Source organism: Colius striatus, chromosome 1 (genome assembly GCF_028858725.1).
Source record: "Colius striatus isolate bColStr4 chromosome 1, bColStr4.1.hap1, whole genome shotgun sequence".
In the NCBI taxonomy this organism is placed as follows: Eukaryota; Metazoa; Chordata; class Aves; order Coliiformes; family Coliidae; genus Colius; species Colius striatus.
The window spans coordinates 91,016,071-91,032,545 of NC_084759.1; the positions used below are offsets into that span (position 1 = coordinate 91,016,071).

The following is a 16,475-nucleotide window of genomic DNA, read 5'->3' on the forward strand; positions in this document are numbered from 1 at the left end:
AGCAAGTAGATACTGTATGTCAGGTTTTTTTCCACACGAGCTTCTTGAGACATCTGCTTCTCAGTAAAAGTGTATGTGAAACAAACATCTACTTCCATAAAGCTTAAGGAGAAATTCTGTAAATATTATTCTCTAGGTATTAAGAATAGCAGCTAAAGCATTCATGGGAGAATTTCTCAACTACATAAAAGCTATGGAAAAAAAATGCCTCCTATTAGGTATTTCCAAGAGTCACTTAAAATATTCTCACACTTGACAGAAGTTCTCTCTAAGAAATTAAAGAGAATTAAATGAAAAATATAGAATGCATTGTGAGAACAATTTGTTTGTTACCTCACAGTAACAAACTAAGAATTGGAATTCCACAACTATTAAAAGTATTCAGAAGCTTTGTCATGAGTAAAGAGGCAATAACATAGAGAAGTTGCCTTCAATTACTATTCAAGAAGAAGAGAACATTTAAAATGTAAGAAGCCATCTACCTGAAATTGTGGGGTGGCATTGACATGGATTTCTACATTACTTAATTTTTGAGCACATAAAATATCAACTTCTCTTTCAAAAGCATTGGGCAAATATCTTGGTACCAGAGCTTAACCGCTTCCAATCTAATTTGAAAGTACTGTTTAGACAACCTCATACTAATACTTAAACTCAAAGTTTTCCTTTTGGAAGTAGATTTTAAAAGTTTTCAGTTTTGCTGCCACAATGGCACAAGGAAGTATACATGCAATGTTCAGCAAGCCAAAGAAAGCTTAGGCATTTGCACACACATGCTTCAATCCCGCTTCAGTAATGCATTAAGCGATCAATCTCTGATGCTGGATTTACAAACTCGAGTCAAGAGTGTTGCATTTTCCCTTGGGATCCAGGCAGTGTGTGTTTTATAATTTGTCTGCGAGACAGTTTATTTATATCTTAATGAAGTTCACTATCTTGCCAGAATTTGAGTCCTTGTAAGTATCACTTGAGCTCTTATTCAAAATAAGATCTACTACCTTGATGTCAGTAAAACACATGGTTGATGCATTCTATAAACTCGCTGTATATTAAAGAAACCACACAAAAAAGTCTATGTACAAACAGCATCTCCAACCTTGAGGATTTCAAAATTTGAAAGGCAAGCCCTAAGCAATTTGATCCTATTTCAAATTTAGGCCTACTATGAGCAGAGGGTAGGAACACACAATGCCCACAGGTACCATTCAACCTAAATTGTTCTGTGATGCCACAAAAGCACTGACTTGGCGTGTGACGCCACAAAAGCACTGACTTGGCGTGTGACCCAGAACACTAAGCACAGATTATTTTTCTCCCTTTCACAGCTCTTCCTTAATGTCAAATTTGGTTAAATAAAGGCCACGTTATATCATGACTAACCTCACTGTCACAGATGGACTGTTTTCTCCAATCTTCACCTCAGCTTCATACCTATCTCTGCTTCCTCTTGTCCCTAGCCATGGGCTCCTACTGTCCTTCCTTCTATGCAAGGGAACATCCCACTTTCCATTCCCAAGCCCACGGATGCATGGTTCACTAGTGCTATGTCAGCAAAAGGGCTGTTTGCTCTTTCTGCAAAGCTTAATTCAGGGTTCTCAAACACTGAGACCCTTCACAGGACATTGTTTGCAGCTACCTCATTATGTCATCCCTAAGCAACAGGAGGAAATGGTTCAAAATGCTCTAAGGATGCCCAGGAAGACCAGAGGAAAGCAGAGAATTACCAAAAAAAAAAAAAAAAAAAAGAATTTTTACTTGATTTACTGTAGTAAAATCATCTATTCCAAAACTTGAGTTAAAACAAACTTATTCGCCTCTTGACTCTCATTGCTTTGATAAAAAGTAAGTTACTGGTTAACCAGTGAAGCACAAAAGACCAATAATTCCCTCAAATATAGGGTCAGCTGTAACAGTCTTGCACAGAAGGGCCACGCAGATTGTCTGATTTCCAGAACCATCACTATAAACACATGTATGAGGAGGGAAAAATCCAAACAGAAAAAGCATTCACTTACACTAGATGGTGTGCAGGAGCAACTCACATCTTTAGGATCTGAAATACAAAACCATGCACAGTTAGTAAACAAGCACAATGAAGATCTGTTAAACACTTCTCAGTATTCTAATTTACCAACAGTAAGTCAACAGTACAGATAACACAACAGTAGTCCTGGCAGAAATGTGTAACCATAGCTTTAGAGAAAAAGAGAAGGGTGCTCCACAGTACCTTTCCCATCCTATGACCACATTAAGTGCAGTCCAGCTCACGACAGTATTTTAGTTATATCTACAGAACGTTTTTCTTCCTGAGACACTACAGTCAGAGTGAAATAAGAATTCACTCTAATACCTCTGAGTCCACATAGGGAAAAGACAGGAGATTTCTTTTCAATTTCTAGTGACAAAAGCTTGCTCTATGACTCTTAGATTCCATAGTACAGATTACAGAGAGCATGGGTTGAATGGTAGCCCAGAACATATATTGCAGCCACGTGGGACATTCTTCTAAGATAGACTTGAGCAATTTATGAAGACAAAGAACTAATGACATGGCAGTGGACTAAATTTTGAGGTATTACTCTCTCAGGTATGCCAGAATCTAAGCATATAAACTCTTTATATGTAGTCAGGTTCTTCTTCATTTAGTATTCTAGGAAGAAGTTCCTTAACTATTGACATAGCTTGAGAAATACACTTTGCACTGTGTCATTTAGCTTAAAACAGAGCCCCCCACAGTTCTAACCCATCAAAGCACTTACGTTCGATCAGAAAGAGGAAACAAACAATCCCCATTACAGCAATGGTAACACCAGGCATCACAAAGGAGAGACCCCAGCATGTAGACACCCAATAAGCAGCAATTAAGGATCCCAAGATATTTCCTACTGAAGTGTGTGAATTCCAGATTCCCATGATCAAACCTCTCCTGCATTTAAAAAAAATAAAAATCACAAACATTTCTAAGTTATTCCAACAACAGCATTCCTGTCTTGAGAAAAGTGTACCCAAAAATGACTCTTTATCTGTGGTGTTAGTGAAATATTTGCAACCTTGCTTTTTAACTGACTGCTTTGTGTTATAGTCTTTCACCTGGCGATTTCAAGGCATATATAGGAGTGTTCTAAATACTCACCTCTGCATCATCCTGCATTTAATAGCACCACTAGGCCTTGCATATTTCTGGCAGAGTTTCTTTGATAAAAACAAGGAAGTAGACGTTGCATAGTGTGTGCATGCTAAATCTGATGCTTTTGGGAACCAAAATCCTCTGCAAACACTAATAATCTGACGCTTTCAGGATATGTTAGACTCATCATGCACAAGAAAATCTGTAGAGGACACGGCCGATGAATGCACTATTTTCTGACCATACTCTGGACTTGCTAGGCACTAGTAGGAGGTAACATGTGAGTAAGCTTGGCTAACAGGCATATAAAACTACTGTCTGCTCGGAAATCCCAGATGAGATCTGCTGTAGAATAGCTCCAGCTGAAGTAACGTAAACCACAAAAAACCTACTTAAGTCACAGTTAGCAGTTTTGGATTTTATCCTTGTATGTCCTGGGAAAACTGCCTTGCCCTCAGCTGGAGTTTACCTGCAACAGCCCAATTATGAGTGATCATTATGCAGGATAAAGGGAGGAATAAAAAAGATGATTTACAGAAAGTGACAAAAAGAAAGGTAAAATCAGTTCCCATATGTACTTTCTTTTTTAAATGAAATTTTCAAGTTTCTTTAAGTGTGTTAGAAAAAAAATATATCAGATCAAAAGCTATTTTTTGAGTTACACCATAACAACTGCTTTGAAACACAAATGAAAACATGGGAAATTCCACATTAAAATGGCATAGTAGCAGCCTTTATTGAAAGTGGGTTTAGACTGTTAACATTTGCAAGAATTATTCTTATTTCAATTCTGAATATTTCATCTGAAAGATTAAACATCAGATCACAAAAGCTACTATAGCACCCTGTTTTGAGATTAGGAAGAACGCTTCAAAGCAATAGATCATCTTATTGGCATAACAAACGAAACTCCCCTCAAAGATCTACTTAACTGCTTGTTTCACCCTAAAAAATATACTGAAGGAAAAAAAATTATATTTAAATTTAATATTACAGCCTACAATGCATTGATTTGTACTTTGGATTATGTATTATTTACCTTCCTTTTCCAAACCAGTTGCCAATACATGTAACGACACTCGGCCAGCCAGTAGTTTGCACCAACCCATTGGCTATCTGAAAGTACAGAAAAACAATAAATAAGCACTATTTATTAGTCGTGTTCCTACACAATTCCTGCTGAGGGCTGCATTGGGAAAAGGAAGCCTACACAAATGCTTTGAATTCAGAAATTTAGTGATGGGTTTTGAAAGCATTCCTTTCCGAGAACAAACAAGTTACAATGTTTTGTGGAGATTCTTCCCCCTACCTACATCTCTCGTTTATTTCATGATTTAAAACTCTAAAGCTTGTAATTCAATCAAACGTTCACCAAAAATCAAAGTGCACCCAACTGAATGGGGAAATGAATTTCTCACATTCATACAGTAACATAACATTTATCTCAACTTGAACACACAGCAAAGCATGTTCACAATCAAAGTGGAGGAAAAGAAAATTTTAGGAGAAAGTGGGTAACTTTGGACATTTACTTTAAAAAGCGTAGCAGACACCTGTAAAGAAACTGAAAGGAGGAAGGACAGAGAACTTCTGGAGAGAGTCCAGTGCAGGACCACCAAGATGATCAGGGGACTGGAGCATCTTCCTTATGAGGAAGGGCTGTTGGAACTGGGGCTGTTTAGTCTAGAGAAGAGGAGACTGAGGGGGGAATCTCATTAATATTTACAAATATCTAAAGGGTGGGTGTCAGGAGGTTGGGGCATCCCTGTTTTCTATGGTATCTAGCAACAGGACAAGGGGTAATGGGATGAAGCTGGAACACAAAAAGTTCCATTTAAACATAAGAAAAAAATATTTCACTGTGAAAATGGGGGAGTCCTGGCACAGGCTGCCCAGAGGGGTTGTGGAGTCTCCCTCCTTGGAGATCTTCAAGACCTGTCTGGACATGTTCCTGTGTGACCTGATCTAGGCGGACTTGCTTCTGCAGGGGGGTTGGACCAGATGATCTCTAAAGGTCCCTTCCAATCCCTGCTATTCTATGATTCTATGAACTTACTATATTCAGGCTGAAGTAAGACCTATGTCAGCCTCTACACTGCACAAATCCTAACTCGCCTTCACTCTTAAAAACCTCCCTAAAACTACATATTAACACAATGATCACAATACAGTAATTAACATGTTCAAGGAGCATCTGAACCTGCCACAAAACAACTTCATTCTGTCCAACAAAAGTCAATTAGGCTGATGGTGCGAGACCACTCCTGGCATTACAGGATTCACTGACCACATCACACGGCATAGCACCGTCAGAGACAGATAGCTCAACCCTAAAGGAGCCAGCTCCTGTCTTGGAAATCACAGAAACCAAGACTGCTGCAGCAGTCACATGGTTAAATGGATGACTTGGGGAAATAGTAAAAATAGCTTGCAGTACTCAAGTTACTATCACTGCATACTGTGTTGGATAATGCCGTGCAAACATGCCAGTGGAAATTGCTGCTGCAGTAACACAAAGAAAGCAGCAGTGCAGGATATAGACCTGTCCAAAATGACTCAGAAGTGCTAATCATATTCTGATACTAACCTAAATTCCATTTTAAGCCAATGGTAAATATCCTTTTGACACCTGATTAGATCTACATGTGCTTTGTAAACCGCCATGAATCTCCTTACAAAAGCTGCCTGTTCTCAGACACATCAATATAGGAGACTGTTCATCATTAGCAGTAGAAATATAGTTTTCCTGCAGAAAAAGCTAGGATGCTTCACTCAGATTGTGGCAGACTGACAAAAAGTAAATGCATTTGTTTTAAAACTTGCCCACGTTTAAGCTTGCAAAGATTTGATCACTGATTTGACACAGACTGAAACACTTTGTTTACAAGACTTCTTCCACTAAAAAAAAAAACTTTTTAAAAAATAAGCCCTGAGACTATCCAATCTACCATTTCAATCTGTCAGTATCAACAACACACACTAGCATTTACATCCTCCCGCCCAACCACTAATCAGTGTTTGCAACTGAAAAAAAACCCCAATATAACATTAAAAAGCACCATGGAAACTCAACAGTATCTAAATAACACTGTGCCTACCTGGGCCATTATGTAAAACCACAGATTGTGTATGTTATAGAAATAACCCAATCCAAACATTGCCGTGAAGAGTCCGCTGGCAAGCATCCCAACTGTCAGATAGTACCGGATAGGCAGCCGTTCTCCTATTATTCCACTTGAAATGTGAAAGGAAATAAAAAGAAAGGCATTAAATAAAAATGAGATCACACCCCAAGCATTCACAAATAAAGAATATTTTGTGGTGTTTAATTCTGGTTCAGAAGAAACTTTACTGGTAACTGCTGTTTTCCTTCATGGCAGCAAAGGAGCAATTTGCAGAACTTGACAGGAAGAAACAACAAACACTTCATGTTCACTAATTGCCAAGTGTTGACATCTGGCACAACCATCTTTTAGGGAGCTACTCATCTGGAGCACATTGGAAGTCATTTACTTACAAAGTCATTTTCCAAATGACCAGTAAGGTGGGCATGTCTCCAGCCACTGAAAGTGAGACTCATCTCCCTTGCTAATGATTCTAGTTATGGCGGTTCTGATTTTAATCAATAAAAAGCAGCATCTCCAAAAAGCAGCTAATATTGCTCATTTTAGGATGGGTTTGGTATTATTTTTTAGGAGGTGCCTGCTTCTCTCCTTCAACTACAGAGAAATCCAGGCCAATCAGTTTAGTATACATGTGGAAGTTGGAGATTGATACAGTTAGAGGACATATATTTCATATTGCATATGAAGGAGAGAGAGGCTGAATTGCAAGTTGGAAAGCATTCCCGCACAAGGCAGGTAAGGTGAGCGCAGGTAAGAAGCTTTCTGCATACTAACAGGTATAATACCACTGGAGACTCGGGTTCATATGTTGGTTCATATTCTTCACCAGAATGTTTACTGTAGGAAAGGACAGTATCTCAGAAGATGTACAGTCTCATAAATTAACAGTAAATAATAAAGCAGGCTTCCTAGAGGGCAAGGTTTACCTTAAATACATTCCAACTGCATATGCACACAGAAATGAGTAATCCAGTGCTCCCAGTAACTGTTGGTAGTTGCTCTTGTCTAAGGAAAATTTTCAAAACCAAGTATCAGTTTAAGTGTATCAATAACTTCCCGACCATTTTCACATATTACAAAAAAATGACAGTGAATATGCACTGACATTTAATTTTCAATATGTACATGCATTTTCCAAAACATTTTATTTAACAACAAAAAAAAATTAACAAAAAAACCCCCAAATCTCTATAACTGCCCCTTTTGCCGGTAACATGTCAGTAGGCTCATTTTTAATTCTATGCTACTCAAGACAGCATTCAGGAAGAGAAGAAATGGTTACTAACAAGATGTCCTTTTTTTTACAGGTCCATAGCCAAAACAAAAGATAAACTTTAATGGACTTTTATTTAAGTGAAAAGATGTGTTGTAAATGTGTGATGTCCTAACACCCAACATGGCTAGAAAAATAATCTATCATCACACAGGCTTTTAAGGTATTGGCTTAATATATTTTTTTAATGGTTAAAGCCTTTTGCATTTCATTTTCCAATTACTCATAAGTCACAGAGATAGAGTTTTGATTAAAAAAAAACAACACAACAAAATCAGGAATCTGCTCTGTACAGCAAATGACCATAATCACAGCTAAATGAGACTTGCAGGCAGGATGGACAGAGCAGGAGGGACTCCACCCAGGTAGAAACACCAAGTCTAGTCTCAAGAGACTGGAGCTCATACCATGAAAAACAGTTTGTGACAATCTACGGCTTTGAGAATAAAGTCAGAGTTATTAAAGTGTTCCTTCTCTCAGTGTCACTCCCAGCTTGCCAGCTATGCTGCCTGAAAAACTGAGCTGAAAGAACAAGTCTTCAGTGCCATCCCAAAGGGGCAGCTTTGCAATAAATTATGTCTTCATAGAAGAAAGGAAGACACTGGGAGCACCAAAGTCTCCATTAAGAAACTTAACTAGTGTTTTAGAAAAGCAAACTCTGTCTCCTCTTGGTCCAGGGACAACAACCAAGTTTAACTGCATCCCAATACGTTTGGAAACCTGTGGGACTAAATAATTTCAGTAGACTGGTTACTCTGCAGCAGGCAGTTAGTATACAGAATTTTGTCCAGAGATCTTTAATTATCTTTGGAAGGAGTAGGACTTTTTTTTTTAATTGCCAATTAAAGAATAATTAGAATGAATGGCTAGATAGACTGGAGTGGACTGGCACATTGACAGAATGGACTGTTCCATTTCACTGATGTTTCAAGGTGCCAAGGAATGATTCAAAAGCTCTATTAAATTCAAATGCAGTTAAATTCAAATTTAATGGTAAGTAGGCAAATATTTTTTCTAATTAAGTGAAAGGCCAGGTCCATAAACTATTCAGAGTAAGCTGTCAATTCTACTTTGCAGTAAAGTCTCCATGTTTTTCTCTATTAAAAGGAGGAGAAAAATCTTATTTCTTGGCAGATAAGGACTCTGAAAAGTTCCTGTTTAGATAAATACCAAGCAATTTCATTTAAATGATTGCTGGACCTTGAATTAAAGCAACAGAAAGCTATCATGATTTATTTTATTCTTCACTTTTTTCCTTTAATAGGCATTCTAAAGTCAAATCTCATTTTCTGACTGAAAACTGATCTAATGAAACCACCTTGTAGCTATAACAGATAAATTAACATCAGTTGTTTAAGTGACTTTAAGTAGGAAAGACATCACAAGTCACAACTTAACTTTCTTTGGAAAAAAAACAGGGAAAACACAGAAAATAAAAACACCCCTCCCATACACATCTCCTGAATCCCTCCACAGGTGAAAAAGAAACAGCGAGAGGCAAGAATCTATCTATAAATATCAGATGTTTATTAGGAATGAAAAGAAACAAAAACAAAAAACCAAGCCTTACCAAATGGCTCCCAGCCACACTGAGATACATTAGACGGCTTTTTGACAGGTTGAATCTGGGCAGCATATACTTTGTAGGAGTTAAATTCAACTTCACGTGAAGCGGAGCACTGCTTGTGCAGCTCTCCCTGATTCAGGAAAGGAAATGTGAAAATTCCCTTGTGACTGTTAATCCCCACAAAGCAACAAATTTCACAGTTCCAGCTCTATATGAACTTGTGACAAACCCACTGAAATCAGTAAAATTGTAGCCATTACAAATGGCTTGGTATTTTTCTGGGTGGAGCCACCATAACACAAATAATGATGGGGTTAGAAACAACATGCTACAGTGATCTGATACTGCAGAATTTAAAAATTCTTCACTAATACCAAGCTACTTGCCCATTGTTACTCATCAGTTACATATAATACAGCTCAGGGGGCAAGTTATACAGGCCGAATAAACTAATAAACATAGAATTAGAGAATACATTGCCACCAGCTTCACTGGGGACAGTCCCAAGTGTATAGACAACTATGACTAATGATGCTCAACAGTCTTTGGAACAGTCTTGTGAATGTCAATAGAATTTGATCATGTTTGACTCCTCAGTTATAAACAACTTTTCCCAGACATGTTAATATAAATCTGTAAACTCTTAAATACCTATAATTAGATGAATTCACATGAATTAAGTGTAAGCAAAGCCGTTTCAAGTTTGAAGCCCAAAGATTAGACACATACCCAATATTCTAGGTGTGGTCTCACTAAAGTTTATCAAATAAATGTCACTGCACACAGCTCTATTGGTGCTCCAAGTTTTAAACCATCCCAAGTTAAACATTGCCTTTCACAAAAGTAGATATTGAAAGAGACAACTACTTCTGTGTTTGACAGAAGTAGAAGGATGTTTAAACAAGGATACAGCCTTGCTTACCTTAACTATACTGATAGGTTTCCTTGATAAGTGGAAGCTGGCATACAACAAGAAAGTGAGAGAGAAAATGAAGGCTCTATACCTAAAACATAAAGAGAAAGCACTTAAAACTATTCTATTCAGACTTACTTTTAGCACCAAATTACATAACAACGTAGCACAAGTCATTGGTAATCTTGGAACAGAGAAAGAGAACTTTTTTTCGTGTTCTCCAACAGCCGAAAGAACCACCCTAGCAGTTTAAGTTGCTTATATATCATCTGCTAACATACTGATAATCAGATTTTCCCATTTCACTGCCTCATCCAGTTCTCTGGTATGATGAAAATATAACTGATGGCTCTGTGAATTGTCAGTTTGGCTACTGTGGTTTACTAATTCTTTCTTTCCTTATTGCTTTTAGGATTTTGCTTTTACCTTCCTCTGTAACAACAGAAATCAGCCATTTCTAGAGAAGGATGAGGGACTGACATTGCCTCTGTGTACTGTCAGCTGGAGCACACGGGCATAATTAACCAGCTTTGGGATTGGGAGGGAATTGCCTCTCATACCTCACTGGCATCCTTCAGTCTTTCTCTGCAGTTCTTCTTAATTAAAAGGACATCACAAACTCCCTGTCACTGCAAGCATTAAGCAACAACAACAACAATCTAATCTATTCTATTCTCTCCCAGTAGCACATTTCAATTGTTTAAGAGCATTCTGTGAAGGTGTGCTTTTAACAATACACAGATTGTATCTACTGGCTTCTTCTAGCCTTTGTCTTAAAATTAACACCAACAGAACTACATATATATGTGTATCACACAGCCTACTACAGTCCCTAATTTTTAATTAACCTGTTCCAATCGTTTTCTGCCTTATAAACTTTTATGTTACAAGAGCCTTGTTTTATAGTTCTGGCATATTCACAGAGACATTAAAAACAAAGAGTTATCCAGCAAGTTGAGTAATTCACCCACACAACTGAAAATATCCTCACAGGTGATAAACTGAAATGACTTTGTCCTCGCTTCTAGAGAAAGCATGTGACAAAATTGCTCAAATGAGATATGTTTGGTCTTTCATTGATTGTTTTTCTGTTATTCACACATAATTGACTCATTATTCTACCTCCAAGAGCACAAGAAGATGCCATCCAACTTCCAGGATTAGTTTTGCTACAGCAGAATGTTTTGGCTTTTGTTTTGCTTTGGTTTTTCCTTCCTTTTATTTTTTTTTTAATATTACAGTAGCAAGAACTACAACTGTAATTCTACAAGTCTATATTACACTACAAATTATTGAGGAGAAAATACACTTCTGATTAAGGAATGAAACCTGACCTCGAGCACCTCTTCCACCTAAGACTCTGAAAATTAATATCTTAAATTTATCCCTTCAAATACATACCTTGCAGAGAAAAGGACAAAAGGTTTTATTTTCTAGCACACTTGACTAGTAGGAAGGGTCTGTCTGGGTTCCCCCAACAATTTACTTCACTTTCTAAATGTCAGCAATATTTATTTATTAACCAATTGACTAGGTTTTCATGTTGTCTATATTAAACGATGAGAAAACAAAACCAGAGCAAGGGAAAGGGATCATCTTCCCCAGACACAAACTCGCATTGTCCAAAATAAAGATCACCAATGTACTTCAAGACTTACCACTGATCTCTTGAAAATGAGGTGATGAAGCGAATCCCAGGAGGAAGCTGAGCCATCTACTCTCCAGCTCGTACCGAATTTTAGGCAACACGGTTACGTCCTTGCAAAAACGTTCTCTGTTCCTCAAAACACGCAACAAAGCTCCTCCCGAAGCCCTGGGATGGCAAAGCTGCTAGCAAACGTGGAAGATAGGCTGCTGAGTTGATATCCCTGGAAGGTTTCTTCTTATACCTTTAGTCACGGCGTGGCTAAATTCTTCACTCTGCCTTTGTTAATTGCTGATCTTCAAATAAGAGAAGTGGCTTAGTAAATATTCTTATCGAGGTATTGTAGTACTTTCTAATTGTGACATTTGAATAAGCAATTATCTATTCCAGAGACAAGTAATTACCGTAACTAACCCTCTAGATGTCAAAAATGTAACAGGGAATTTTAAGCCAATATAAATTACAGCCTTTTCTGAGCTTTATCACATATAATCTATTTTGGGAAGTCAGCATAGTATAAAGCAACAGGGACAAAAGGGAAAGATGCACTTAGAACATCATCAAAAGCAAGCTAACATTAAAATGCTCTGCTTTTGTCCCAGAAGACTACAAACGGCCAACTCCTCACCTTATAAAGATCTATTTTAACACATCACAACCAGTCATGAAGTTGAAATTTGTCTGAAACAACTGTACTGTTTTCAGCTCTGAATAAAGACTCCTCCAGTTTGAGTGGGTGCTCCTCAACAATGCTGCCAGGAAGACTTGACCAGCACTCCCTCTCTCCCTCTCTCAATATCAGTACTGCACAAAGCACTACATCATCAGGGAACTTGGGAAAAAAAAAATCCAAAACAAACAACCCACACTTCGAATGCAGTTTTTTCACCAGCTCATCCAGCACAAGGGAGAAGGCAGGCTCACCTGTGAACGTGACACGCATAGAAGAGCAAGACTGTGACAGCATCAATCCCGTTTGTTTTAATTAAAATCTTGTAGAGTTCCTCCTGTTTATTCAAATTCGGGCAAAAGCCCCTCAACAGAAAAAGCTGCACAGTACCCTTTATTACAGGTAATGCGACAGGAACTAGCTGCACTGTTATTTCACAGCAAGTCTGAGCCAGCTGTTGAGTAAGAGGACAAAAGGTATTGTAGGTAAAAGGTGTGACTGCAACTTGTTCCTCTCTGTGTGCTAACAGTAGAGTCACCCCAGCAGGATGTCAAATAACACACCAGGGTCTATAGTACTTAACACCAGCCAGTGCCATGCTCCCGATGAGAAGCTAGTAGCATAGAGGACTAGCTCTCCTGGTAAACAATGGGAAATGAGCTAATGCAAAACATCCTTTTAAGAATACACACCTGCCAAGACCAAGGGTTTGTCTGAACCTGGGCATGTTGTGCTTACTAAAAAAAAAAAAAAAAAAAATCACAACTTCTCCTCCTCAGGCAGCTGAATGACTTCACCAAGCAGTACCTGTTGTGTCAAAGCTGGCAACTTGAAAGCTTAACTATCCCTATAGGCTTTTTCCACAAGAATGGAGGAAAACTACCATCTCTTCACACAACAGAGTACCACACGAAAAGATGAAGGGCATCCTCCCTTATGCTAATACATTTTTGTCATACTCTTCTTTCCCCCTGCCCCTCCCCCCTCCTTCCCCGCAGTGTCCTGAACCAGGTTCAGCTTGACACCTCCCTCTCCTAAAAGTGAATTGACTTGCTAATCTTGTTCAGCACGTTCCACCTTCTCCCCCACCCCAATCAGGCAACTTGTTGTGCAATTTATCAGCAAACCCCATAATCTTTCCCAGGCAACAAGAGTTTCCTATCTTCCCTCTGAGGCTGCAAGGGGTTAGGGAAAGTGCAACCCTACACCCTCCTCCCCTCTCCCACCCTCAGCTGCAGGTCCCTGCCTCTCTCTGTCAAACTGTAGTCATGCAGGGATGGTTCAGGTAGCTGATCCATTAGAAAACCTCCACCTTAAAAAAACGGCTGATCCGGTAGAGACTAAAGGTGGGACTGTCCCTTACAGACACAGCTAGCTAGTTAGGTCAGTTGAACTCTTAATTTCAAAACAACAACTGCGTGTTGGTAATTTTATGTTTGGTTGAAATGAGCTGTCAATAGCTGCAGCGGGAGATGAAAGGTAAGAAGAGGTAGGCACAAGCACTCCAGAGTCAGAATGAATTTTTCCTCCTGCAGTAACTATTTCAGGGTGATCCCAAAACCTATTTCCCCTCTCTCACAGTTATCCCAAACACCAAAACTATTATTTAACATATCACACTAAGTGACAGAAATTCCTACTGAGAAAAAAAGTAAGAGTCCAGCAAAGAACAAAAATCTGAGTTCATAAACATCTTTAAACAGTTCCCTTAAAATATAATGGGATAAGACAATTATCACAGAAAAATACTTCAAAGATTAATATTTAACAGCTTTAGTGTAAACACAAAAAAAAATACTTGACACATCTTACAAAACATTTCTATGCAAAGTGGTCACACAAGACTGGCGACCTGTGCACCTGCTGCACAGAGGATACACCAAACAGTGTATCCTTGCCAGCCATAAGGCCCTAGCAAAGACAAGTGGACCACCAGCAGTGTTTAGAGAACTGCAACCAGGGGCTGATTTCAATTTCTTTACTGCAGGCAGAGACCTGAGCTCTTATTTACTCAACAAAATATTTCTTTCTCCCTATATCTGTAAGTTCCTCTGATATTCATGTACTTTGCTGTAGATTAAGCCAGATTTTAAAACTAAGCTGCTCTTCAGAAATGACATTAACTATGTAACACGCTACAACACCTAACTCCCAGTTTACCAATACATCCTTTATACTTGTTTTACTGATGAAGCCCAAAGACAAAACTCCAATTCATTCAAACTACTTTTATGTTCTTTCATTTCTAGCACCTATTTTATCTGACAACAAAACCAAAGACTTCCACTTTCTAACTGATATACTGCAACATATAAAGAAACAGTCTCATATTTACTTTGAATCCATATTTTCCTTCCAAACTTTGCATTACTTCTTCAAGCTTCCTGCAGCACTGGCTGAAATACAGCTCCCTCCCTGTTTCAGGAAAATACAGTCCTTTGTGACTGGCCTTTACCACTGCAAACCTTGGCTCAGCTGTGTTGCGAGCTGGAGAGACAGAGTGAAGCTCCTGTCTGGCCCTTGCCCCATTATGCACAACACGGAGGGCAGACATTAATTCAGGGAAGGCAGACATTAAATCTGTGTATGCAGAGACAGTGGCTAATGCAAGTCCTTGTCATGGGTGTCCTTAAGGATTCAAAAGGCCTCCAGAAACATGCATGTTGTGCTTAATACCCAGCAGCTCTGCACCTGAGCCATAAACTGACCATAAATGACCATATTCTTCCCATTTAGATTAACAACAGCACTGTAAAGACCTTGTGAATAACCAGTGAACCCACGCCTGCATCTCGGGACTCCTCAGCTGCCAACCGCCCCGAGCACTACTGCCAAATGGAGTGACCCCGTGGCAGCCACCCAGTTTCCCTCAATGCCGAGCCGCGGCTAAGGACAGCACAGCCTCACCTCCGGGGCCAGGCCGCGAGCCGACCGAGGGGGAAGAAGGTGGCTCATACACGCCTCTCCCTCGGCGGCCCTTCCCCGGCGGTAGGAGGTGCTGTGGCCTCCAGCAGTCCCCGCTCACTCCCCGCGGGGAGATTTCAGACAGGTTCAATGCCAGCCCTGGGCTGGGCTCTTGCCTCTGGCTTACAACTACTCAGCAGGCTCCCGCCTACAGCCGCGCACCCTGAGGGGCACAAGCCTGCGGCTACTCCTGCCGCTACCAACGGAGACTAGGGGCTCCCCAAACAAATCCTCTCCGGCTTTGGGGCCTGGCCCCGCCGGCTGAGGCGGAGGAAGGGAGTCTGAGCGACCCAAGTCTATGAGGAAATAAAAGGGGGAAAGCAAGACAAAAGGTAAAGCAAAAAAAAAAAAAAAAACCCCACAGAGAATCGGGGACCGTAGTAGCCAGGAAGGTGAACGCCTGAGCCCCAGAAGCTTCCCCAACGAGAGCCGGCGCCGCTACACCCGGGGCACTCCTCCCGCCCGGCCACAGCTACCGCTTCCAAGCAACCCTGCAGGGCAAGGGGCCGCCACCGCACAAGTAGAAAGCGGCGGCGACGCCCCCGCTCCGCCCCCACCGCGGGCACAGCAGGTGCACAGCTTCCCCCCACCCGCGAAGCCTACCCGCTGCTGTTCCTCATGTCCTCCCGCCGCCGGTAGCTTCCTTCTTCCTGCCTGGCCTGCTCCGCGCCGAGCCGAGCGGCCGGGCGCGGCTGCGGATCGGCACCCGGCCGCGGGAGCTGCGCGGCGGGACCGCTCTGCCTGAGCCCCTCCCCGCCGCGCCGTGGAGGCGAAGGGCGCCTCGCGGTGGCGGGGCGGGCCGCGCCACGGCTGGACTCCGCGCGGCTCCGTGCGGCTCGGCGGGCGGCTGGGCATCACCGCTGGGCTGGGCTGGGCTGCACGGAGCCGCGACGGCTGATAGGAGTCGCGCCGTGGGATGGCCCCTGCCGGCAGCGCGCTCCGCGGAGGCTCTGGGCTGTCTCTGTCACGGTCGGCGGAGTCAGCGAGGTGAACCTCTGCTCCCCTCTGGCCTCTCGCACCTCGGCGGGGCCCTAGCCCCAGCTCGCTCCGTGAGCTGGTGCTGCCAGTCGTCCCGGCCGACACACCTGTCACCCCCGCGGCTTCTCCCACTCCAGGCGCGCCAAAGTGGTGGCCCGGAGGCGGCCCGACGCCCTCTGCGTCGCCCGGCACCGCTGATGCCATGCCCGGGCA

General features: G+C 41.2%; 1 protein-coding gene across 3 annotated transcripts in view; it reads right to left on the reverse strand.

Moving 5' to 3' along the window:
* The window catches only part of SLC37A1 (solute carrier family 37 member 1), a 40,576-nt gene extending 24,552 nt beyond the window's left edge, over positions 1 to 16,024 (reverse strand). For 2 of the 3 annotated variants that reach the window (XM_062000772.1, XM_062000753.1), the window contains exons 1-9: positions 15,888 to 16,024; positions 11,664 to 11,946; positions 10,015 to 10,096; positions 9,096 to 9,222; positions 7,179 to 7,257; positions 6,226 to 6,361; positions 4,167 to 4,243; positions 2,760 to 2,926; positions 2,016 to 2,053 (exon numbers count right to left, since the gene is read on the reverse strand). In XM_062000772.1, the coding sequence (XP_061856756.1) occupies positions 2,016 to 2,053; positions 2,760 to 2,926; positions 4,167 to 4,243; positions 6,226 to 6,361; positions 7,179 to 7,257; positions 9,096 to 9,222; positions 10,015 to 10,096; positions 11,664 to 11,719 (762 nt within the window). In that variant the 5' untranslated portion in view covers positions 11,720 to 11,946; positions 15,888 to 16,024. The remainder of the gene's footprint in view (positions 1 to 2,015; positions 2,054 to 2,759; positions 2,927 to 4,166; positions 4,244 to 6,225; positions 6,362 to 7,178; positions 7,258 to 9,095; positions 9,223 to 10,014; positions 10,097 to 11,663; positions 11,947 to 15,887) is intronic. The other variant, XM_062000762.1, reaches the window with a different exon arrangement.
* Positions 16,025 to 16,475: the final 451 nt, after the last annotated feature.